General features: G+C 36.5%; 1 protein-coding gene across 1 annotated transcript in view; it reads right to left on the reverse strand.

Moving 5' to 3' along the window:
* Window positions 1-469: 469 nt before the first annotated feature.
* CLINT1 (clathrin interactor 1) overlaps window positions 470-20,001 on the reverse strand; it is an 80,755-nt gene continuing 61,223 nt past the window's right edge. The window contains exons 8-12 of the mRNA XM_039365475.1: window positions 16,445-16,517; window positions 11,350-11,430; window positions 5,595-5,890; window positions 4,231-4,435; window positions 470-2,274 (exon numbers count right to left, since the gene is read on the reverse strand). Coding sequence (XP_039221409.1) covers window positions 1,907-2,274; window positions 4,231-4,435; window positions 5,595-5,890; window positions 11,350-11,430; window positions 16,445-16,517 — 1,023 coding nt within the window. The 3' untranslated portion in view covers window positions 470-1,906. The remainder of the gene's footprint in view (window positions 2,275-4,230; window positions 4,436-5,594; window positions 5,891-11,349; window positions 11,431-16,444; window positions 16,518-20,001) is intronic.

Genomic DNA, 20,001 nt, shown 5'->3' on the forward strand with positions numbered 1-20,001 from the left:
AAAAGTTCAAGGATTTCAAAATTGGAACTGAAGACCTGTCCTGCTCAGCCAGTAAAGCTTGTCTTGATTACTTTGATGTAACAACACTTGAAAGCTCCTATTTTATGAAACTAATTTAAACACACTGAATTGTTGAAAGATTAAAAACCACAGTCAGCTAATTACACTCACTCTCATCTCTTATTCAGCAAATGAATCACTTTTCATTACCACTTAGCTGAAGTACATGAATTTCTGCCTAATTAGAAATGTTGTAGATGGAGCATTAGCAAGGCTGGAGTGGGTCAAGATATCTTGGCTGCTTCATTTTTAATTTTTAACAGTAGAGTTGGATAGAAAAGGTGGGTGATAAGAAGTCATTAAACATTTTTAAATTATTTATAAACATTATTTTACCCAAATGATCCTTATTCCTCCCAACTGCTCTTATAAACATCAAATGGAATGAAAGGAAGAACAGCCCCAACAGTGCTTTTAATGAACACTTTAATGTTATGCATAACAGAACATTATGAGTACAATGGAAATAAATTTTAAGCAATTTAATAGGAACAATAAAAAAATAAAGTAACCAACAGAAGAAAGGGGGAAGCAATGAAGTTTTAATACCTAGAATATAGTACTTATTTCAGTAGCAGCCCTGACTTTGCAAACATAAATTGAACTTCTACATGCCAGATCAAAAATCATGATATGTGGGTGATCCTAAATGGAGGATTTCTTTTAAACAGGTAAAGGGGAAAAAATATTTGATTCATTCATTCACTTCCTTTATTTTCATTTGATTCATAAAATCTGACTGCTACAGGTTTCCTTTAATAATAATAATAATAATAATAATAATATATATTTATATATATTTAACTCCTCTCTATTGGATTCTGCAATTGCTAAGGCCATATTTACATAAAACAAAGCCAACAATTGTATAAAATCTAAAATTTAATGCTATTGGCTTGACAAAATGTTTGAAGATGATTACCATTAACTTAAAAGACAGTCCTCCTGGTATTTTTTTTTTTTTTGTAAGGTTGCAAGAAGGAAAGAAAGAATAAATATTGCTGCCTTTTGACTATCGGTGATGTAAACAATAACCCCAGAGAATGCTAGGGAATATGTCACTGGCCGCTGATGCAGAACTGCAGAAAACAATTTTTTAAAAAGAATTCCAAATTATACATAGAGTTCTCCAAAAGGAAACCATGTAGCAGTTCTGGAGAATGTTTCCATCAGTCCTGCACTGAATATTATATAGCAGAACCTTGCAGGAACCTCCCTCCCTGCCCCAGTTTTACTCGTAGGCGAATTGCTCGAAGAGATCTATAATAAAAATTTGGATAGTACAGCAGTGTTGCTGGAAGAGTAGCAAAAGTATATATACATTCCAGGTCTCTTTGAATTAGCCATAATCACACATGTAAGCCATTTTGGACAAAAATATATATATATATTTTCTTATAAAAAAATTGATCAGCATACTTTGACTTCAAATTTGACTCAGTGGTAGGAAAAGGAATGGATCCAATTAAGATAAAACAGATTCCAAGGGGGGAAAAAATCAAGTATAAAATTAGTTTCACACGTATTTACCCCCAAATTCCATTCTTCCCATAAGTTTCGAAGTTAAAACTGTTGCTGCTACCAGAAAAGCTTTGAATTGTCCCATTATAAAACATGGCCTAGACATTGCAGTGTCGATTCACTGGAAGAACATTCAATTCCGAAACTTGAACAAAAGTAGTTTTAGAGTTCAAAAAAAATGACCTTTGGATTCGTATGTGGATTCCTTTAAAATAAGCAATAAAAAGAAGGAGAAAAAAAAGCATTTGATCAGCATTTTCCACCCTTATCCCAGCTTTATTTGTGCAGCTAAAATCCTTCATTCGATCTGATTGGTTTATTATCTTTATTTGCTAAAATTGGCAAAGTTGGCAAAGGCATCTTGCTTAGGTGGCACAGTTCCAGGAGTGATAGAGGATGCCACAGCTATATTAGAAACTCCCATGCCCATCGTACCTGACAAACCCATTCCAGCAGTTGGCATTGCCATGTTCATATTCATTCCCATCATGCCCTGGTTCACTATAGGGCTAGGGCCTCCCATGGAAGCCATCCCAATTGTGCTAGTCATTGCAGTAGGCATTCCCATCCCCACGGGAACAGGGCTGCCCATCAATGGGTTTGCTGGAGGCCGAAGAGGCATCATGCTGGGGGGTGAGTTGAGGCCCAAAGTTGCAAAATTCTGAGTCATCACATTCATAGGTTGTTGCATATCTGGAAGAAAAATGTGGTTTAAGTAAAGCATTTTAAATGTTTACTGTCTTACTTATTTAAGGCAATCTTTCGTTCTCTTTTCCTTGGAGATGTCTTCAAATCAAAGCTTCAAATAAATTAAAATTTGAGTCACAACCTTTAGACCATCATTCAATACATTTCTACATTATGTAGTATTAACTTCTTCCTGTAGCTTTCCTATGTACAAATTTCAGCTATTCCCTTATCAAAATCCCTGTCAATGTATGTTGATGTTTAGTGATCTACATCTATAGCACATTCCTAACCTCACTGGAAAAAAAACCTTATTTCCTTTTCTGCTTGAATTTCTCTTATCTCTGACTGGACGACATTAGAAAGAAGAGCAATTATTGCCTGGAGAGATGGATTTGGGATTTCCCAGGTGTTTGGGAAAAGAGGTTGACAAAAGAAGTAAATACGCCACTAGATTAAGATGGCTACACTTCGTGAGGTTTCAAGCTGACATCATCTCATTACTAACAATTAAACTTGTCTTGGAAAACCACACTGCATACTGGTGTAATACAAAAGGTTCAGATCCAAAACAGAGAAATAAGGAATTATCACTTTCTGATATTTGTAAATATCATTCATGACGATGTTGTGCATATTTCCAACATTTAAAAATACGTTAAAGCTAACACAAATCAACCAACCACATAACAGTTGAGTACTACTAATTTACATTGTACAGCAGAATACAGCAGTTGTGGGAATCAATTAACTCTAATCAGTAGTTCCTGAATAAGTGTCATTCTCATTTTCCAACACTCCTTAATCCAGACTCCTTTTGCACCACTGTCTATTCCAGTGTTTCTCAACCTTGACAATTTTAAAGCATGTGGACTTCAACTCCCAGAATTCCACAGCCAGCATTGCTGGCTGTGGAATTCTGGGAGTTGAAGTCCACATGCCTTAAAATTGTCAAGGTTGAGAAACACTGGTCTATTCTTTCCCTATACAGATAGTCCTTGACTTACAACAGTTCGCTTAGTAACTGCTACAACAGCACTGAAAAAAGTGACTTATGACCATTTTTCATACTTAAGACCATTGCAGCATCCCCAGGGTCAAAATTCAGATGCTTGGCAACTCACTCATATCTATGATGGTTGCAGTATCCTGGGCTCATGTGATCACCTTCTGCGGCCTCCTGACAAGCAAAGTCCATGGGAAGCCAGAGTCACTGAACAACCGTGTTACTAACTTGATAATTGCAGTGATTCACTTAACAACTGTGGCAAGCAAGGTCGTAAACTGGGGCCAAATTCATGTGACGATTGAACAGAAATTTTGGGCTCAACTGTGGTCGTTAAGTCGAGGACTGCCTGCATAAATGTGTCTATGTTTAGGTCAGTGGTTCTCAACCTTTCTAATGCCGCGACCCCATAATACAGTTCCCCATGTTGTGGTGACCCCCAACCACTTATACATCACCGGGTGCCAGGGGCATGGCCAAAGAAAAGGGGGAAAAATGGCGGACAGCCTTGTTTGGCGACCCCCGTGAAATGGTCATTTGACCCCAAATGGGGTCCCGACCCACAGGTTGAGAACCACTGGTTTAGGTGGCTACAAGCTTTAAAGGGAGCATGAAAAGATCATCAGGCCCTTATTCAATTCCTCTCAATACTGCCTATTTTTACTGGAAGCAGTTTGCCAGCCAGAAGAATCAGCATTTGATCTTTTTTTTCCCCTTCTTGAGATTGCATTTGGTCCCTTCTGGGTGCAAAATCACAATTTACTACTGAACTGGCAAAGCCCTACATTTATTTGAAATGTAACATGAGCTCTACTGAGAGAAAAGAGTCGAAGCATTGAAACTGAAGTCAGATGAAATATTTTCTAAATGAAGATAATTTTAATCCTACACGAACCCATTCAGAGGGACCTGTTTTAGAAACATGCATGAACAGATAGGGGAGAATGGTTGCTTACTCTGTTGCTGAATCATTGTGTTCAGTGACGGTTGCTGGGGTTTTGAAGGCTGCATACCAGGAACTAAATTGTCCAAACTGATATTTACGCTGGGATCGGACCAAGTCGAAGGCAGAGTTTTGCTTACATTTTTGGGGACGATCTCTGTGCCCAGATTATATAGTGGATTAGGTTTCTGTATCATTGGATTAACACTTTGTAAAGGCTGAAAACATTGAAAAGATATTTTTAGAGTTGTGACATTCATTGCTTTAATGGTCTAGACCAATGTTTCTCAACCTTGACAATTTTAAGGCATGTGGACTTCAACTCCCAGAATTCCACAGCCAGCATTGCTGGCTGTGGAATTCTGGGAGTTGAAGTCCACATGCCTTAAAATTGTCAAGGTTGAGAAACACTGGTCTAGAATTTGACACAGGAATAACCTACAAAGTTCGCACAGTATGAGATCACAGATCACAAAGGACATTGACCAATCTAATTCAGGGGTCTTCAAATTTGGCCCTTTTATGACTTGTGGACTTCAACCCCCAGAATTCCTCAGCCAGCGTGCCTGGCTAAGGAATTCTGGGAGTTGAAGTCCACAAGTCATAAAAGGGCCAAGTTTGAAGGCCCCTGATCTAATTCAGGGGAAGGCTACTAAGATAGTAAGGGATCTGGAAACCAAATTCTATGAGAGACAATTAAAAAACTTGAATATGTGTAGCCTGTAGAACCGATGTCCAAGTAGCAATATGATAACAGTTTTCAAATATCTGAAAGGGAATTGACTTCTTTTTCACAATAGAAGAATTTGACATTCTTTATTGCTTCAGAGAGGAATAACCAATGGGATAAAACTACAAGGTTTTTTAGTCATCAATCAGAAAGAATTTGGTGAATCCTACACTGAGCAAGTGGTTGGTCTACATGAGTCTAAAGTCCTTCCCAATTCTTCAGATTCTGAAACTGAATCATTAATTTATGCCAAGACCAAAAACTCAGAAAAATCCTCTTCTTTTTCCCATCCACATATTTGATTTCTCCAATTATTTTTGAAATTTTTTTAAATTAGATGGAAATTTACCTAACTAAAGGACTAATATTTTGTAATTGAGCTAATCCCTCTTCAAACTCTAATACAGGAAACAACTGACACTTCTTCTGAATTGTTAAAAAGTTACAGCTAGAAATTCTACAATATGTTGCTGCTCTAGAATGACTTTTTTTCCCTACTTAAATGAATCTCAAAGAATAATGATCACAGCAAAATAGGTTAGAAAACACCCAACACAGAGATAAAATAAGCTGAGTATTAAATTATTCAGACACCATTTCAAACATGGACAAAATGGTCATTAATGGCTTGCAGAACAATTACATACCTGTGACCTTGACATAGGTAGATTAATGCTGACAGTGTTAGAGCCCATCATGGAGAAATTCATGCTTTGAGAAGAGGTCATTGTGGCTTGGGAGGTACCCATCAAATCAAACATGTCAGCAGAATTTGCAGCAGCTGGAGACTGGCCAAGAACCTGCTGACCAGAGCTGCCAAAGAGTTCAGCAGCTGGCTGAGCAGAGCTACTGAAGACGTCTCCAGCTGGAGCAGCTGGGCATGGAGCAGTTTGGTTGAAGGCACTCCAGTCACCAAATTCTCCATTCCCGCTTGTAACTGTACCTGGAGAGGGAAAGGAAAAGAAACCTTTTGTAAGGCAAATGAATGCCCCATTATATGAACTGATACAAATGGGAATTGACATTTGTCCACCCAGATTAACATCTGCAGGTAGAATCTCCATTTGAGCCCTACTCTCCCTCATGAATATTCTAATCACTTGAATAGGGTAGCAAGACAATGGCAGAAAGAATGGCTTGGTAAAGGTGACACCTGTTGACATTTTATCAGTGGGATGCAAATTCCTGGACAGTATAACATCTAACCCAACAAGCGCATGATGGATAGAGGAGGCATCAGAGGTTCACTATTTAAATTGTCAGTACTGAAAAATGAGGAGCCTTAGGTAAAGCAGAAAACACTGACTTAGGCTGAGGCTTTGAATCAATCGCTATGAACAAGAATGGTCTCACAGTCGTAAGTAATAAAAACAGCAATTTGTTCAAACTCACCCGATTACATATAAATTATTTGCTGTACAAAGAGTTATTAAATCAGTAGAGCTAAGTGGGATACCAATAAAATAATGGCTTTCAAATTCAACTGCCTCTGGGTGTTTATCTCACCTCTGTTGTGCTGGTTGACAGCATTATATAGTATTTGTTTAGCACTCTGTGGGTGCTTTGATAAATATGCATTTAAAGCTCTCTCTTACATTCAAATCTTTCCACAGGAAATATTGAGTAGCACTCCAATTATGTCTTCTTTTATCGAGGAATCTATTTCCATAGTTTATAAAAGTACACATTTTACTTGCATAAACATACAAGTAATTCTAGACATATGATCACAATTGCCCCGGAATTTTGGTCAATAAGTAATGTGGTCATTAAATGAGTTATGTGACTGGACCTGATTTTAACAGCCATTTTTGCCATGGTCATTAAACAAATCACTCAGTCACATGAATCACACAGTTGTTCAGTGAATCTAGCTTCCCCAATTGATTTTGCTTGTCAGAAGATAGCTGAAAAGTTTGCAAATCATGATTACATGGCTGCAAAATGTTGCAACTGTCATAAATGAGAGTTGGTTGTCAAACACCCAAATTGCTATTAGGTGACTATGGGGTGCGTATGTGTTATGTATGCAATGGTGGTATTTTTGAGGGCGGATCATAAGCTGCTTTTTGTAAGGCCATTGTAACTTCAAACTATCGTTAAACAAACGACCATAGGTGGAGTACTACCTGCCTAAGCAAATCTTATGATGAAACCGTATGGGTGAAAGCGAAACCTACTTTTTTTTAAAATGTGGAGTAGATTTTGATGATAAATTTCACTCATTAGCCACAGATGAATACTATAACTTTTAAATGAAAGAAAATTTGGAATAATAAATGATTAACCAATCATTTTTGTCCCATACCTCAACCAGGAAGGTAATGGACACCAATGTTGCTTATTACGCAGATTTACACCTTGTAATTAACATTTTATATTTAATGTCGGGCAGGACTAAAAGGAAATAATTCAGGACTTTTCACAAATTACACTAGATGAGTTTTTCGAAATGAGCAATGAAAGACTGGGGACATATAAGGTCAGACAAATGAGACCCTTCTGACTGCAGAATAATCCGACCTGTACTGATAATAAGGAATTAGTGATCGACAAACTTGCAGATTATCTAGAATCTAATGTGCTTAATTATAAAGTTGTTGCAATAATTTATATCTCACTTCAGTAACTCTTAATATTACCTGTGCACCTGGGTATAAAACCCTTTATTTTAATTAATTTCACTTCCAATGGTGGATTAAAATTTAAGTAAGCAGGGACGGGGAGGGAAAAGAAGATCCACACCTCTAAGCACAATGATGCACTTTAATGCAAGTAGCAGGTTGAAATTCATTAGCTTGGGGCTATGATGAAACATTTTCTTTGATCTCCCTTAGAAAAAAGACTTTATTGGGAGTGTTTCAATTAGTCTTGCCTATTAAAAATGTAAGCACATTTAAAGTATTCCTGATGGGTAAGTAACTGCTGAATGTGTTGATTCTCCAGTTACTGGATGCTCATATTCCAATACACATACAAAGGAAATGGGGAAATAGAGAGGTGTCTGTTGCCATTCTTTGGGGAACTTTACCAATGATGATGAATCAACCAACATTTCTAGAGGGGCTTTGTTGTTCAAGAAAGATAAATCATAATTGCCCATTTGCATAATGGTGATCAGTACAGTTTAATCATAGTAATACTGATAAAGGAATATTATTAAGTTATACCATAATATTTGCATAACAGAATTCAGTTATCCAAAACAACTGTTTTAATAATCTGTAAAGCTTTAGGTAGAACAATGCATGTTAAAGTACTTAAAGGCACAATTCTTAGATCAACTCAGATCTTCTTTTCCCATAAAATTTCTTTTGGTGATGATTTGGGGGGGAGGGGGGGGAAAGGACATACTTTAATAAAAAAAGGGCTTTCCAGCCTCGACAGAGACAGGGGTATGCCCCCTCTTGGTCATCCTTGGACACAAAGGTTTAAATAACTACTGTTCCACCTCTCTTCTCTTTTTAAGGAAAGCTTTTGAGAAAGTGGTTGGACCAAGGCTTTTTGTTTCATGGATAATTTTATTTTGCAAGAATCTTAAAGAAAAAAAAAAGAAATGAAAATAAGCAATTCTCTCTCTTTGTTCTAGGACATGTGGCTATTCTGCCTAAAAACAATGCAACTATTCTTAAGATATTTTTCAACACCATAAGATACAGAACTAGTGGTTTATAGTTCTTAAAAGAGTTTTTGTATAAATTACATAAGCACCATCGTTACAGCTATTATAGCAAGGCTTTTCAACCTTTTCACCCATTGTATCATGTTTAGGATATGGCAATATCCGACTACCACTAGTCATCTAGAAAGGTGTCAAAAACTTGATGACCCCCCCCCAAAAAGGGAAAAAAAGTGATGAAGTACAGGGAGTACTTGACTTACAACAGTTCGCTTAGTGACTGTTTGAAATTACAATGGCACTGAAAAAAGTGCCCCTCAAGCCACAGCTGAGCAAGACACCTGCCTGCTCAACCGGCGGTGCTCTTCCTTCTGTCCGAGATTTTCATTGTTGTGAGCATTTGTGTTGAGGATTGGCAGCAGAGGTGGGGTGGGGGGGGTGTTTGGTTTTTATTCCCCCCGTCTGCTGGGTGACTGCAGCAGGTTTTGGTCACTTCAAATGACCCTGGGACACTGTGACCGTCATAAATATGAATTAGTTGCCAAGCTCTGAATGTAAATCACAAGATCCTGGAGAGGCTGCAACATTCCAGCTGACTGGCATTTCTTTTGGGCTCTTATTAAGCAACTGAAGGATCAAAGACAAACCCACATTAAGAGAATTTATGGGGTTTTAGTTGAATTGGACTCAGAAACGGAACTAATTAAAGATTGTATGATCAGATGGGCGCAGAACTTTGGTGAGCCAGTTTCATTGGACACCTGGGAAACTATTTGGGTGAGAAATGTCAAATTTACTCAAGCACAGAATCTAAGGGAGAATTTTTATAAAATGTTTTATAGATGGCACCTTGATCCACAAAAAATGTCTTACATGTACCCTGACGTGCAACCTAAATGTTGGAGATGTGGTTATAAGGAGGCTTCCTATTATCATATTTGGTGGTCATGTAGAGAGATAAAAGCATTTTGGATCAAAATATGGTGGAATATCCAGAGAATTTTTAGAAGGAGGGTAAAATTTACTCCGCAATTATTTTTGTTAGGTATTGTTACAGATTGTGATACAAAGGAGGTTGTATTGATGTTAAACTTGATCACAGCCGCGAGGCTGTTAATTGGACAATATTGGAAGAAGGAATCTTTGCCTACATTGCAGGAATGGTTTTTTAAAGTAGCTTATCTGGCAGAAATGGCAAAGATTTCGGCTTTCTTAAAGCAACAAACGCAAGAGAAGTTTTTTGCTATCTGGGACAAATGGATAAAATTTATACAATTTAGATTGGGTATACAAAAATATTATATAGCTTTTTCATAAGTTTTATTTTTATATATATTATAGATATCTTTTTTATATATATAAATATAAAGTTTTTAATTTAATTTTTATTTTTATTTTTTTTTTTTTTTTTTTTTTTATTATTTCTTAAGCCTATATTCTGCTCTGGGAAGCTCAGGGGGGGGGAAGGGAGGGTTTTTGGGAGGGGTGTGGGGTGGGGGTTTTTTTCTTATGTATTGTTTAATTTTTTTTTCTTTTGTATATGTTGTTTTTTGTTCTGTATTGTTCTTGTTTTTTTTTTTGTAAAATTTATAAAACTTTTAATAAAAAAAAAAAAAAAAAAATCTATTAAGGCATTCATAAATGATTATAAAACGAATGTATAAAGATACCAAGGAGTTTTAGAATTAAAGTACTGGATCTAGAACTAATGCAAATATCAGAGATCAGTTAAAATGTGTAAGATTTTTGTAAACTTTCTAAAGCTGAGGTTTTTAAAAATTGCCTTCCTGTTCTAAAGAACAGAGGCATTGCATAGATGAACCTGGCCCTAATAAGTCCTGGGATTCAGCAGTGAAGAGCTCTCTCGCAATTTCAAGTAATGCACATGAAGGTACTTCCTATTACCAGTTACCAACACGTCTAACTTCATATCAAGACAAATAGCACCAATTATATTTATATGATATGAGATAGAATAGAATAGAATAGAATAGAGCAGAGCTGGAAGGGACCTTGGAGGTCTTCTAGTCCAGCCCCCTGCTTGAGCTTTACAATTCTTGGTCTCCTTAAGAGAGAAAGGAAGGCATGAAATCCACAACCTGCAAGAGAAACTGCACAAATCTCCACAAGGGGGGAAAATGCTTGAGGAATGAAATTGTTGATTAAGCACATTGGAGGCATAACAAACAGCTTTGATATTGCCTCATTCTGAATAATTTGATCAACATAAAATACTCAAAAGAGACGGAGAAGAAATAAGTTTAAATCTTGTTAATCTAGATTTTCAAACTACAACAAGCAGAACTAACATACTGGGGCAAATACTCTATTAGAGAGAGGACAAAAATATATTTTTTTCTCTGAACTGCTAACAGGTAGGCTTAAAGCAGGGGTGGGAAAACGTATGGCTCCCATATCCCCTATTGTGGGCCTTGATGCTCTCTCTAAAAAAAAAAAAAAATGCAGCTTTAGCACTGAGTGGCAAACTGCCAAAAAGCAGAGATGAGATTTCATGCAGTTTTTCAGTAAAAACCAAAGAAAATAGTTTTTATAAGCCTCTGGAAAGGTTTAAAACATTTATAATGTATATCAAAATCAAACACATCATTCTGTCTACTGCAGCCTTTGGTTATTGTGATGAATAAACTGGATTCTTTCCTCATCCTCAGGTCAACAGCTTTTTTTTTTTTTTAAAGCCCTTTGTTCAAACTAAAGGACTGGCTTCTGGGCCTAGCATAATAGTACTCAACAATTTCGGAGTCTATTCCTGTTCCTTTTCCTACCTTGTGACGAGGGACAGCTTACAGAGGCAGCGGCAGGAGAGCTGAAGTCAGCAAAGCCTCCAAAGGGGTCAGTGGAGCTGCCTAAAACCAAAGGAATGAGAAGGCAGGTTACCGTGAAGAAAAACAGAAACACTTCCTTTGGTACAAGTTTACACGCACTTTTTGTGAGAAAAAACAAAGAGAATGTAATCAAGAGGAACCAGCACGTATCTCACAAGGGACACAGAAAACGAAAGGTCCATACTAATGCTGAAAATATAGAAGAAAGAGCAGAGACAATGAAGAAATTATTCTTAAACAATGCCCATCCAAACTAAATATATAATGAGGCCCATAAACGGCCCAATTCTTCAGTTCTCCCCTTTTGTATCCAAATCATACTGAATCTTTTTTTATACAGCTGAGTTTTTGAGGCCGCATGATATAATGCTTGTCATAATTCATAAAAAAATTACCATAGACAAAGGCTTGTTATTATACTAGCAAGAGTTAAAACAATTCTAATTCAAACAAGACACAGAATAAGGGTGGTTGTTTTTTTTTTTTAAATAAAAATAAAATCCCCCTCTTTTTGCTTATTATGCTGCTGGTAGCACAACATTTAAACTGACATTGCACAAATTAAATCTTGAGCAAGTGAAAGCATAAAAGATGAACACACGATTCCACGTTTTAAGTCATACAATCTAAATTGGGTTTCATTTTTTTTCATGTTGAAATGCTCTCTTTCCAGTATTGAAACCATTTAATTCAAAATGTACTTCAGTACTTCAATTACTTTATAAATCAAAATAGAAAAAATGTTTTAAAATACAGCTGAGCATAGTCATAATACATCAGTCATTTCACAGAGAGTCTCAATCTGGAAGAATAAACTATATAACTTAACGCTGCTATACATTTGGCATACAGGTTAGATAAGATTGATGGACAAAAATTGGGGCTGCGATACTTCAGGAGGATATTCATAATTGGAACAAAAAAAATCAGCCCCTCTAAAACTGCTATTAGACTCAGGAGAAAAGCTGCTCTTTAATTTTTTAAACCTGTATATGTTAATGAGCTTGTGCAGAGTGTTTATTTGAGCCTATGTTCATTGCTGCACAATCAACCTCTCATTAATACAGGAATTTAAGCTTCCTGGGCAATGTATTAATTAGCTCCTTTCTTCCCTTGAAAGTACTAAAAAGTTGGTCTTACATTTGTCCTTAAAAAATGTCATCTCTGAGTGGTCACATCCTTATAGGAAGTAGCAGTGGCTCAATTATTCTACTTTTAGTGCCTGTGTACATTATATGGGTTACATCACAGCTGTTTAGCCTGCAGTGCTTAGAAACTAGCCAGGTGGGACTGTAACATCTGTGTTGCACTCAAACAACACCAGGGACAGTTTCCAACATCTGGTACCATTTCTGAATTGTCTTATTGCTGCAAGACATTCTGTTCCATCTGCTGCTCTCAACTCAGTTAATTAAACTAGAACCATCTCCTTTTTTAATAAATGGCTAGCAGCAATAAAATGAATAATTCCCTTTCTACAACATGTGTACTTGTATTTCTTTTTAATGCCATTTGTAGTCAAGGTTAGGTTGGCTGGCTTGACTCTCAAACAGAAGCCTCTATTTTTGGAATGTATATTGATTTGTTATTAAGTTAGAAATATACTGAAATTAGACTCCATATCTGTCTCAAATTCTTTTATTGTTAATTACTATGTGATGCTTATAGAAAAGCTATGCTGGTTATTTTTTGATGCTGATTTAAAATAATGATGGGGTGGATGGGTTCATGCTAGCAATTTATGAAAAGATGGACATCACCTTAATGATTCAAATATTTAGAGGTTGTACAAGACACACAAAAATACATACACACAAAAAGACTAAGATTAATAGGAGTTATCATTGTACAATTTTACACAGCACATCTACATGCAGTATTGTATAGTATATGAGTTTCAGGAAAGTCTAATAATTAGAAACTTCCAAAAAGTATAGTCTTAAAGATATATTTAAGACAACACAGGCCAAAAGAACCCTAAATAAACAATTTAAGTGTCATCCCAGAATGATAAATACCAGCTAAATTCCCAGGTGAAATTGCTGAGGAAACTGCTAAATCACTATGAAAATCTCTCACAGAAGGAAAATGCACAAATTCTTTGTAGCATACATTTTCCTGACCCTTTCTTTTACAGAAGTAAAACTTACTTTAGACCTATTTTGTGGTATGGACCAATGCCACACACAGTAAGTTTCACACCAGCCCAGGGCAGTGCTTATCTGCTTATGAAGGACAGCAATTACATAAAAAGACTCCAGAGTGAACATGGTCATAATAATCCAACTCCATCTGCCCCCTTAGGCCAGCAATGACATTATTTGTGGTAGCAACTTAGTAATACATTTCATCCCTAGGACATCTTCTAAATGTTGATGTGGTGTAGAAAGAGGGATAAGTCTAATTTCCATCAGAGCACAGAAAGCTGAACGGATTACTTTCCAGCGTTCAGAAGAAAGACCTGCATGCTCTGTTTTTCATAAGGCATTTACAGCTAGTAATGCTGAAATGCTGGAACTACTCTTCATCTGGTATAACGGGGGGGGGGGGAGCATTTGGTTATTAAACAAACTATACAGGATATGGTTTGGGAGGGAGATCCAAAGACTGTGGGATCCTTGGTATTCTCTGAACTATTTCATTACCAAACTAGGTAACTTCATCAGTGGTAGACCAACCAAGCTCAGAGAGCACAAAGGAGCATGTAGTTCAAGCATGAGCTACAAATGTTGAGATCCAAAAAAGCTTTGTACCCAACTGCAAAGTCCTTGTGGATAAAACAATTTCTGTGAAGGGGCCATGTTACTCCTACAGGAAAAGCTCCTATGGGATGGGAATGACTTGTCTGACTTCAGGTGGCTTAAATCAAGTCATCTAATTCAGGAACGTGAAGGGGGGGGGGGAGGAAATTGGCTATTTCTACAACATTAGAAATAAGTAGCAGAAGTAGCATTTCATTTAAATGCATTCATATTCCAATATTATAAAGATTTTGTATTTTCATACATATTTTGCATATTCTTAGCAATAATTTATGTAAAGCAGAGCATCCTGTGACTACCACTGACCTGTGCATGGGAAAAAATATTTTGGACTACAACTCCCAATCATTAAAGCCTGTGTGACCAATTGTCACAGTTCGCGCAAACAATACTGATTACCAATTGCTTTTAAGAGGAATATATTGGTTAGCGAGTTGATAAATCACAAGCATTATAAGCTCAATGTATTTGAACCAAGGTGCCTTTTAGATGAATCCTCAAATATAGGCGTCCCATTCTGCTTCAGGTCCAGCTGCACAGAATTCACTCAAAGGGAAGTAGCTCCCATCTGACTGAAGGATGTGCCTAAAGTGTCCCAGGAGCACATGAAAGTATGTTTCTTCTTCCCTTTACATCTCTTGCACACATCTGCAGAGATGGCTCTGTGCCTAACCGACTGGCAGAAGTCCAGTGAGCCCCAGGAACTAAGGGAAGCCCTCTAATTTTTAAGTAGGAGAGAGCTATAGGGTAGATAACAAATTATTGTTCTTGACAGCACATATATTTAATTCATATTGCTGTTGTTTTAGGTAATGTGCTGTAACACATTATTTTTATGAACTGTATATATTGCCTAAAAAACTATTTATCCACATGATGATATGTTTAAAAAGTCAATAGAGTTTAATAATGATGCTGTTTTACAAGACTAGGTCATTATTATAAAACAGACTTCAGAGCAATGTTTACCCAGATAGAAACATGACTTGTTTTTAGAAAGAATTAAGATAGCAAATTATAAAAAATAAGAAATAAACAAAATATTTATATTTTAAAATAATCAGGACCGGGAAATAAAATATGTTTGATACTATCCTTGTACTAATAAGCAAATACATATGCTTTAAAAAAGGGGGAATGATTAAAACCTAGTAAGACTGAACTGTGTGTCTTTGTTCACAAGAGCATATACACATATCATAGTGCATTTTAAAAATATACGTACATGCAGTCACGTATACATGGACAAACATGTGAATTATATTTTGAAATTAAACTAGAATAATTCTATCTCAGCAAAGTTTTCAAATCACTAACCTAGCTCTTTGTTACATTTCAGAAAACTACTCTTGGTGATAAAGAATGAAGTCATGTACAAAAATATGCACATTTATTAAAAGATTCCTAAATACGGGTACCCATATTGATATTCAGCTTATTAAAGCGTTCTCCCTAAAAACAAGGCCTAAACCAGATGGCAGGGAATCTTCTGGTACTCACTGCCAAACTTTGAGGGAAGAGAGATGAGATCATCCTCTCTTCTGCCAATTGTCCTAACTCATGTTGAGGAACACAAGTTTTTCAACTTTCACAACTGGGACATTTCTATTGTGAGAATGGAAAGGACGGGATCTGGAAAACTAATGAAACATTTTCAAGTTTGAAGCACTCCAGCCTGTTTGAAAAAGCCCATTTTATACTTGAGACTGAACGTTTTGCAAATCGTAACAATCCAATCGAAAAGAAAATGTCCTTATAAAACTACTTGGTAGAAATACGGAACTTGCTTGCTATTGCCTCCTAGGTTTCCCCCCCCCCCAGCTTAGCTTACATTCCTGGCCTTTCTGCATAATCCTCCATCCAAGTACTCAAATAGGAGATGATCATGGATAGCTTTCAAAAATAGTTAAAGTTGGCTGGGTTTTTCATGACGATCGCATATAATTTTTAGCTGTGATGATAGGTTTATTTAGTAAAAGACAAATTAAAAATTAATGCTTATAAAGTAGCATACATCAGATTTAGAAATATAATTTATCCACTTCCACATCTCCCTTGTTCTCAATATGTGTAGCATGCTAAGGGCTGAAAATTGATTGGATTGCATATTTCAGTCACTATAATTCCTGATAGACTAATTTAATTATGAATCCTTCTTAGTATTAATATTGGTGTTAATCTATATAATGAGGCAATTTGGATGCAGTATCTTCATTGTTCTGTATCTCAAATAGAAAATTAGGCTCAAATGGAAAACAGAAAATGCACTTTACCTGTTGAAACGGATTGGTCTGTACCATCGAACAAAAGATCCACCAGATCATTGGATGACTTGCTACCAGGAACCTAGGACAAACACAACTGAACTATTTTAAAATACATACTATAAACAAAACTGAAAAAACCCATAACATTACAAAGATCCTCTTTTACTGGATACAGGCCAGTGAGTGCACATCCCAAAAAACCTTATTAGAAATAAATTTATATTAAAAAATTAGAAAATGGAAGAATAGAAATTAACATATCGAAGGAATTGTTAGGATTTTTGTACAACAGTTTCTTCCCATTAGTGTTTGCAAAGATGTAAAAAGAAAGAAATAATTTTTAAAAATTTCAAAATAAATATGACAGAAAAAGCCTATATGAAATTGGCTCCTTAAAATTGATATTGGGACCTTAAGAATACTGGAAAACCACTTCAGTCTCATAAAATGCTTGTCTCATAAAATGCTCTTCACAAAGAGCTATTCCCAAAATTTATTCTTACCAAGCCCTTTGTAATCACTAATTTGAAAATCAAAAATTGATTTGTGGTTTAAATTCAGCATACAAAACTTGGAAGTAAGATTTTTAATTCTACTGTATTTACTTTCCAGCCCATGTAGTTAACATTGCATCCCACATAAGATGAGCAAATATGTAGATGGTGTTATTTATTTTAGAAGGCTGGCCAACTCCAGGAGCCAACATTAAAAATAGAAAAAAACAGAAAAGAACAATGAATGTCCAGAAAAAACATTTCTACTAACAGAGAAAATTCAGTAAAGGATTTGACATAGTTCAAAGCTAACATGTTGGTTTAAACTGGCTCTTATAAAACAACAACTGATACTTTAAATTCTATATATTTGATAAAACTAGTAGGCTAGAAAATGAACTTCTAGAATACTGTATATATCCAAAATGTTCAATAAATAATTACAAATACTGTTATGACTTATCTTATCATTGGGCCCTGAATTTACTAAAATAAATCATTGATTAAACTGCAAGCTAATAATTTCATAAAGCTATTATATTTTAATATGTGTGATCTGATAGTGTACATTTTTCTGTATAGTCACAAATAACAATGGATGTAAAGTTGCTTTTCTTGTAGCACCTTATTTTTTTTAATAGTCTATAAAAGTTGGCACATGTCATAGTAAACTCTGTGTACCTGATGAGCTTCTAAAAAAATCTGCTCAGTGCAGCATTATTAAGTAGACAAATGGCCCACTTTAATTTTCTTTTATGGTATTTTCTCCGATACATTAGTTTAGCAGTACATTGTTAGATAAATTATAATCGGAAACAAAAACAAACAAACAGCGTAACATAGTCCACAATATATTTCGTGAGAAAAGGTACATCAGAATAGTGGTTCCTACTTCTGAGGGAAAAAAAGCTTCTGCTGTGACTGATTTCTAAGTTTAAGGAAAAATGGAGGTGGAGAACAAAACTTAAGTGTTATGTTCTTAGCTATACAGTAGATTCCAACACTGAGCACCAAGATAACCATAGATGTGGGAGTGACCAAAATTTCAGTGATACATGTATCCATTTAGTTTCATTTAGCTGGGGAATAGATACTAAGTACAGGTAGTCCTTGACTTACAATCACAATGGAGCTCAACATTTCCACTGCTAAGCAACAGTTGAGTTTTTGCTCCATCTTATGACTTATCTTGTCACAGTTGTCAAGTGAATCACTGTTGTTAATAACACTGTTGTTAAGTGAATCTGGCTTCCCCACTGACTTTGCTTGTTGCAAAAGGGGATCAGATGATCCTAGGACACATAAACATAAACCAGTTCCCAAGCGTCCGAATTTTGATCGTATGACCATGGGGATGCTGAAGCAGTCGTTAAGTCTGAAAAAAGGTCATAAGTCACCTTTTTCAGTGCTGTTGTAATTTCAAATGGTCACTAAATGAACTATTGTTAAGGACCACTTGTACTGGTCCTTCAAGAAACTGAACCTGTTCTCCTTTACTCCCCGTACACAGAGGCTCTTTCATGTGTACTGTAAAACTGGGCCAGTGGTTCCCAATCCTGACAACTTTCAGATATATGGATTTCAATTCCCCTTGTTCTCAGCAATGGCTACACTAGCTATGGGGCAGAAAAATCACATGCTCTGAAGTACCATGGAAGTGATTTAATTCCCACAGATAATTTCTTAACAGATTTTTTTTTCTGGGATGTGACTGCAGTTTGTATGCTTTTAATTTATCTGTACCCTTGGTTGTTTCCATAAGGTAAAAAAGCAAGAGAAGAATACAGTACAGATCAAATAGGACTTTATTACTAGAACATCTAGGGCAATTTGCAGGCTTTTATTTGAAACAGAATCCAAGCTTTTTCTGAGGGGAAATTCTAACCAATAAAATGTCTTTATCTTTATTGGGTCATTTTTAAAATTAAGTAATTTAACAGAAAACAATTTTAGAACAAACTAAATGGACAATTCAGATGAAGATGATTTGTTTAGGGGTGCTACCAAACGGTTGTCTGTTAAATTATAGTTGCTTTCAGGTGGCTGAAAGAGATATAAACAAACTGCCTTTTAATTTAGGGCATAATTAAACTTTAAACATCTGATTACACTTCATTCAGCTTAACTTGAGAAAACTGTATCTCAGTGGCTGACTTTACAACTACATTAATTTCGATTCAGATTAAGTAAATCCTAAGTAGATAAAGAGGGAAGAAAAGTGCTTATGCCTTTTCTCAGTATTTTCTGGATTCTTTTATGACATGGAATTCCCTTTATTATAGCGCATATTTGTCAGGGCTGGTGCCAGAGAAGTACTGATACATGCTATCTTTTCCCTTGCCATGCAAAAACAAACTATGTTTCCATGTACTCACTAGTATAGATAATATTTCTAGTGTTTGAACTTCCCTAAGGCTGATGAGAAGGCTGTCCCTTTGTTCTCTGATCCCTTCAATATCGTTTCAAGTTGCCTGCTTGGCTGATTCCATAAAAGGGGCGTTGTCTTACCTGAACGCCTTTTCTCAGCACAGAGATGAAGAATCCACCATTGGGGTTAGACTGTATTCCTGCCCAATCAGATCAAATCAGCCAAAGTTGCCACGCCCGTCCTGGACCATAGAGATCCCAGACTTGACGCGAGCATAGCCATTGACTTACAGCAAGACGTTGTGGCTCACCAAACTAAAACTAACCCTAGGCCTAGATGACCTACAAGGATGGGAGTGGATTCTCCATCTCCGTGCTGAGAAAAGGCATTCAGGTAAGACAACGCCCCTTCTCCAGCACTGGAGATGGAGAATCCACCAATGGGACATACCAAAGCCTACAGTCCCTGAGGGTGGGAAGCAGACTGGTCCGGTGTGGCACTTTGCTGTATAACCTATTGGAGAACCCTCCTACCAAAGGAAGCCTCTGTGGAGGCAAACCTATCGATTTTATAGTGCCGAATGAAAGGAGATGGCGAAGCCCATGTGGCTACCCTGCAGACTTCCTCAATGGAAGCCTGGGTGGCCCATGCCGCAGATGTAGCTGAACTCCGTGTAGAGTGGGCTGTAACCCGTTGTGGAA

This window comes from Crotalus tigris, unplaced genomic scaffold, assembly GCF_016545835.1.
Source record: "Crotalus tigris isolate CLP2741 ecotype Arizona unplaced genomic scaffold, ASM1654583v1 scf7180000020075.792833, whole genome shotgun sequence".
NCBI classification, from domain to species: domain Eukaryota; kingdom Metazoa; phylum Chordata; class Lepidosauria; order Squamata; family Viperidae; genus Crotalus; species Crotalus tigris.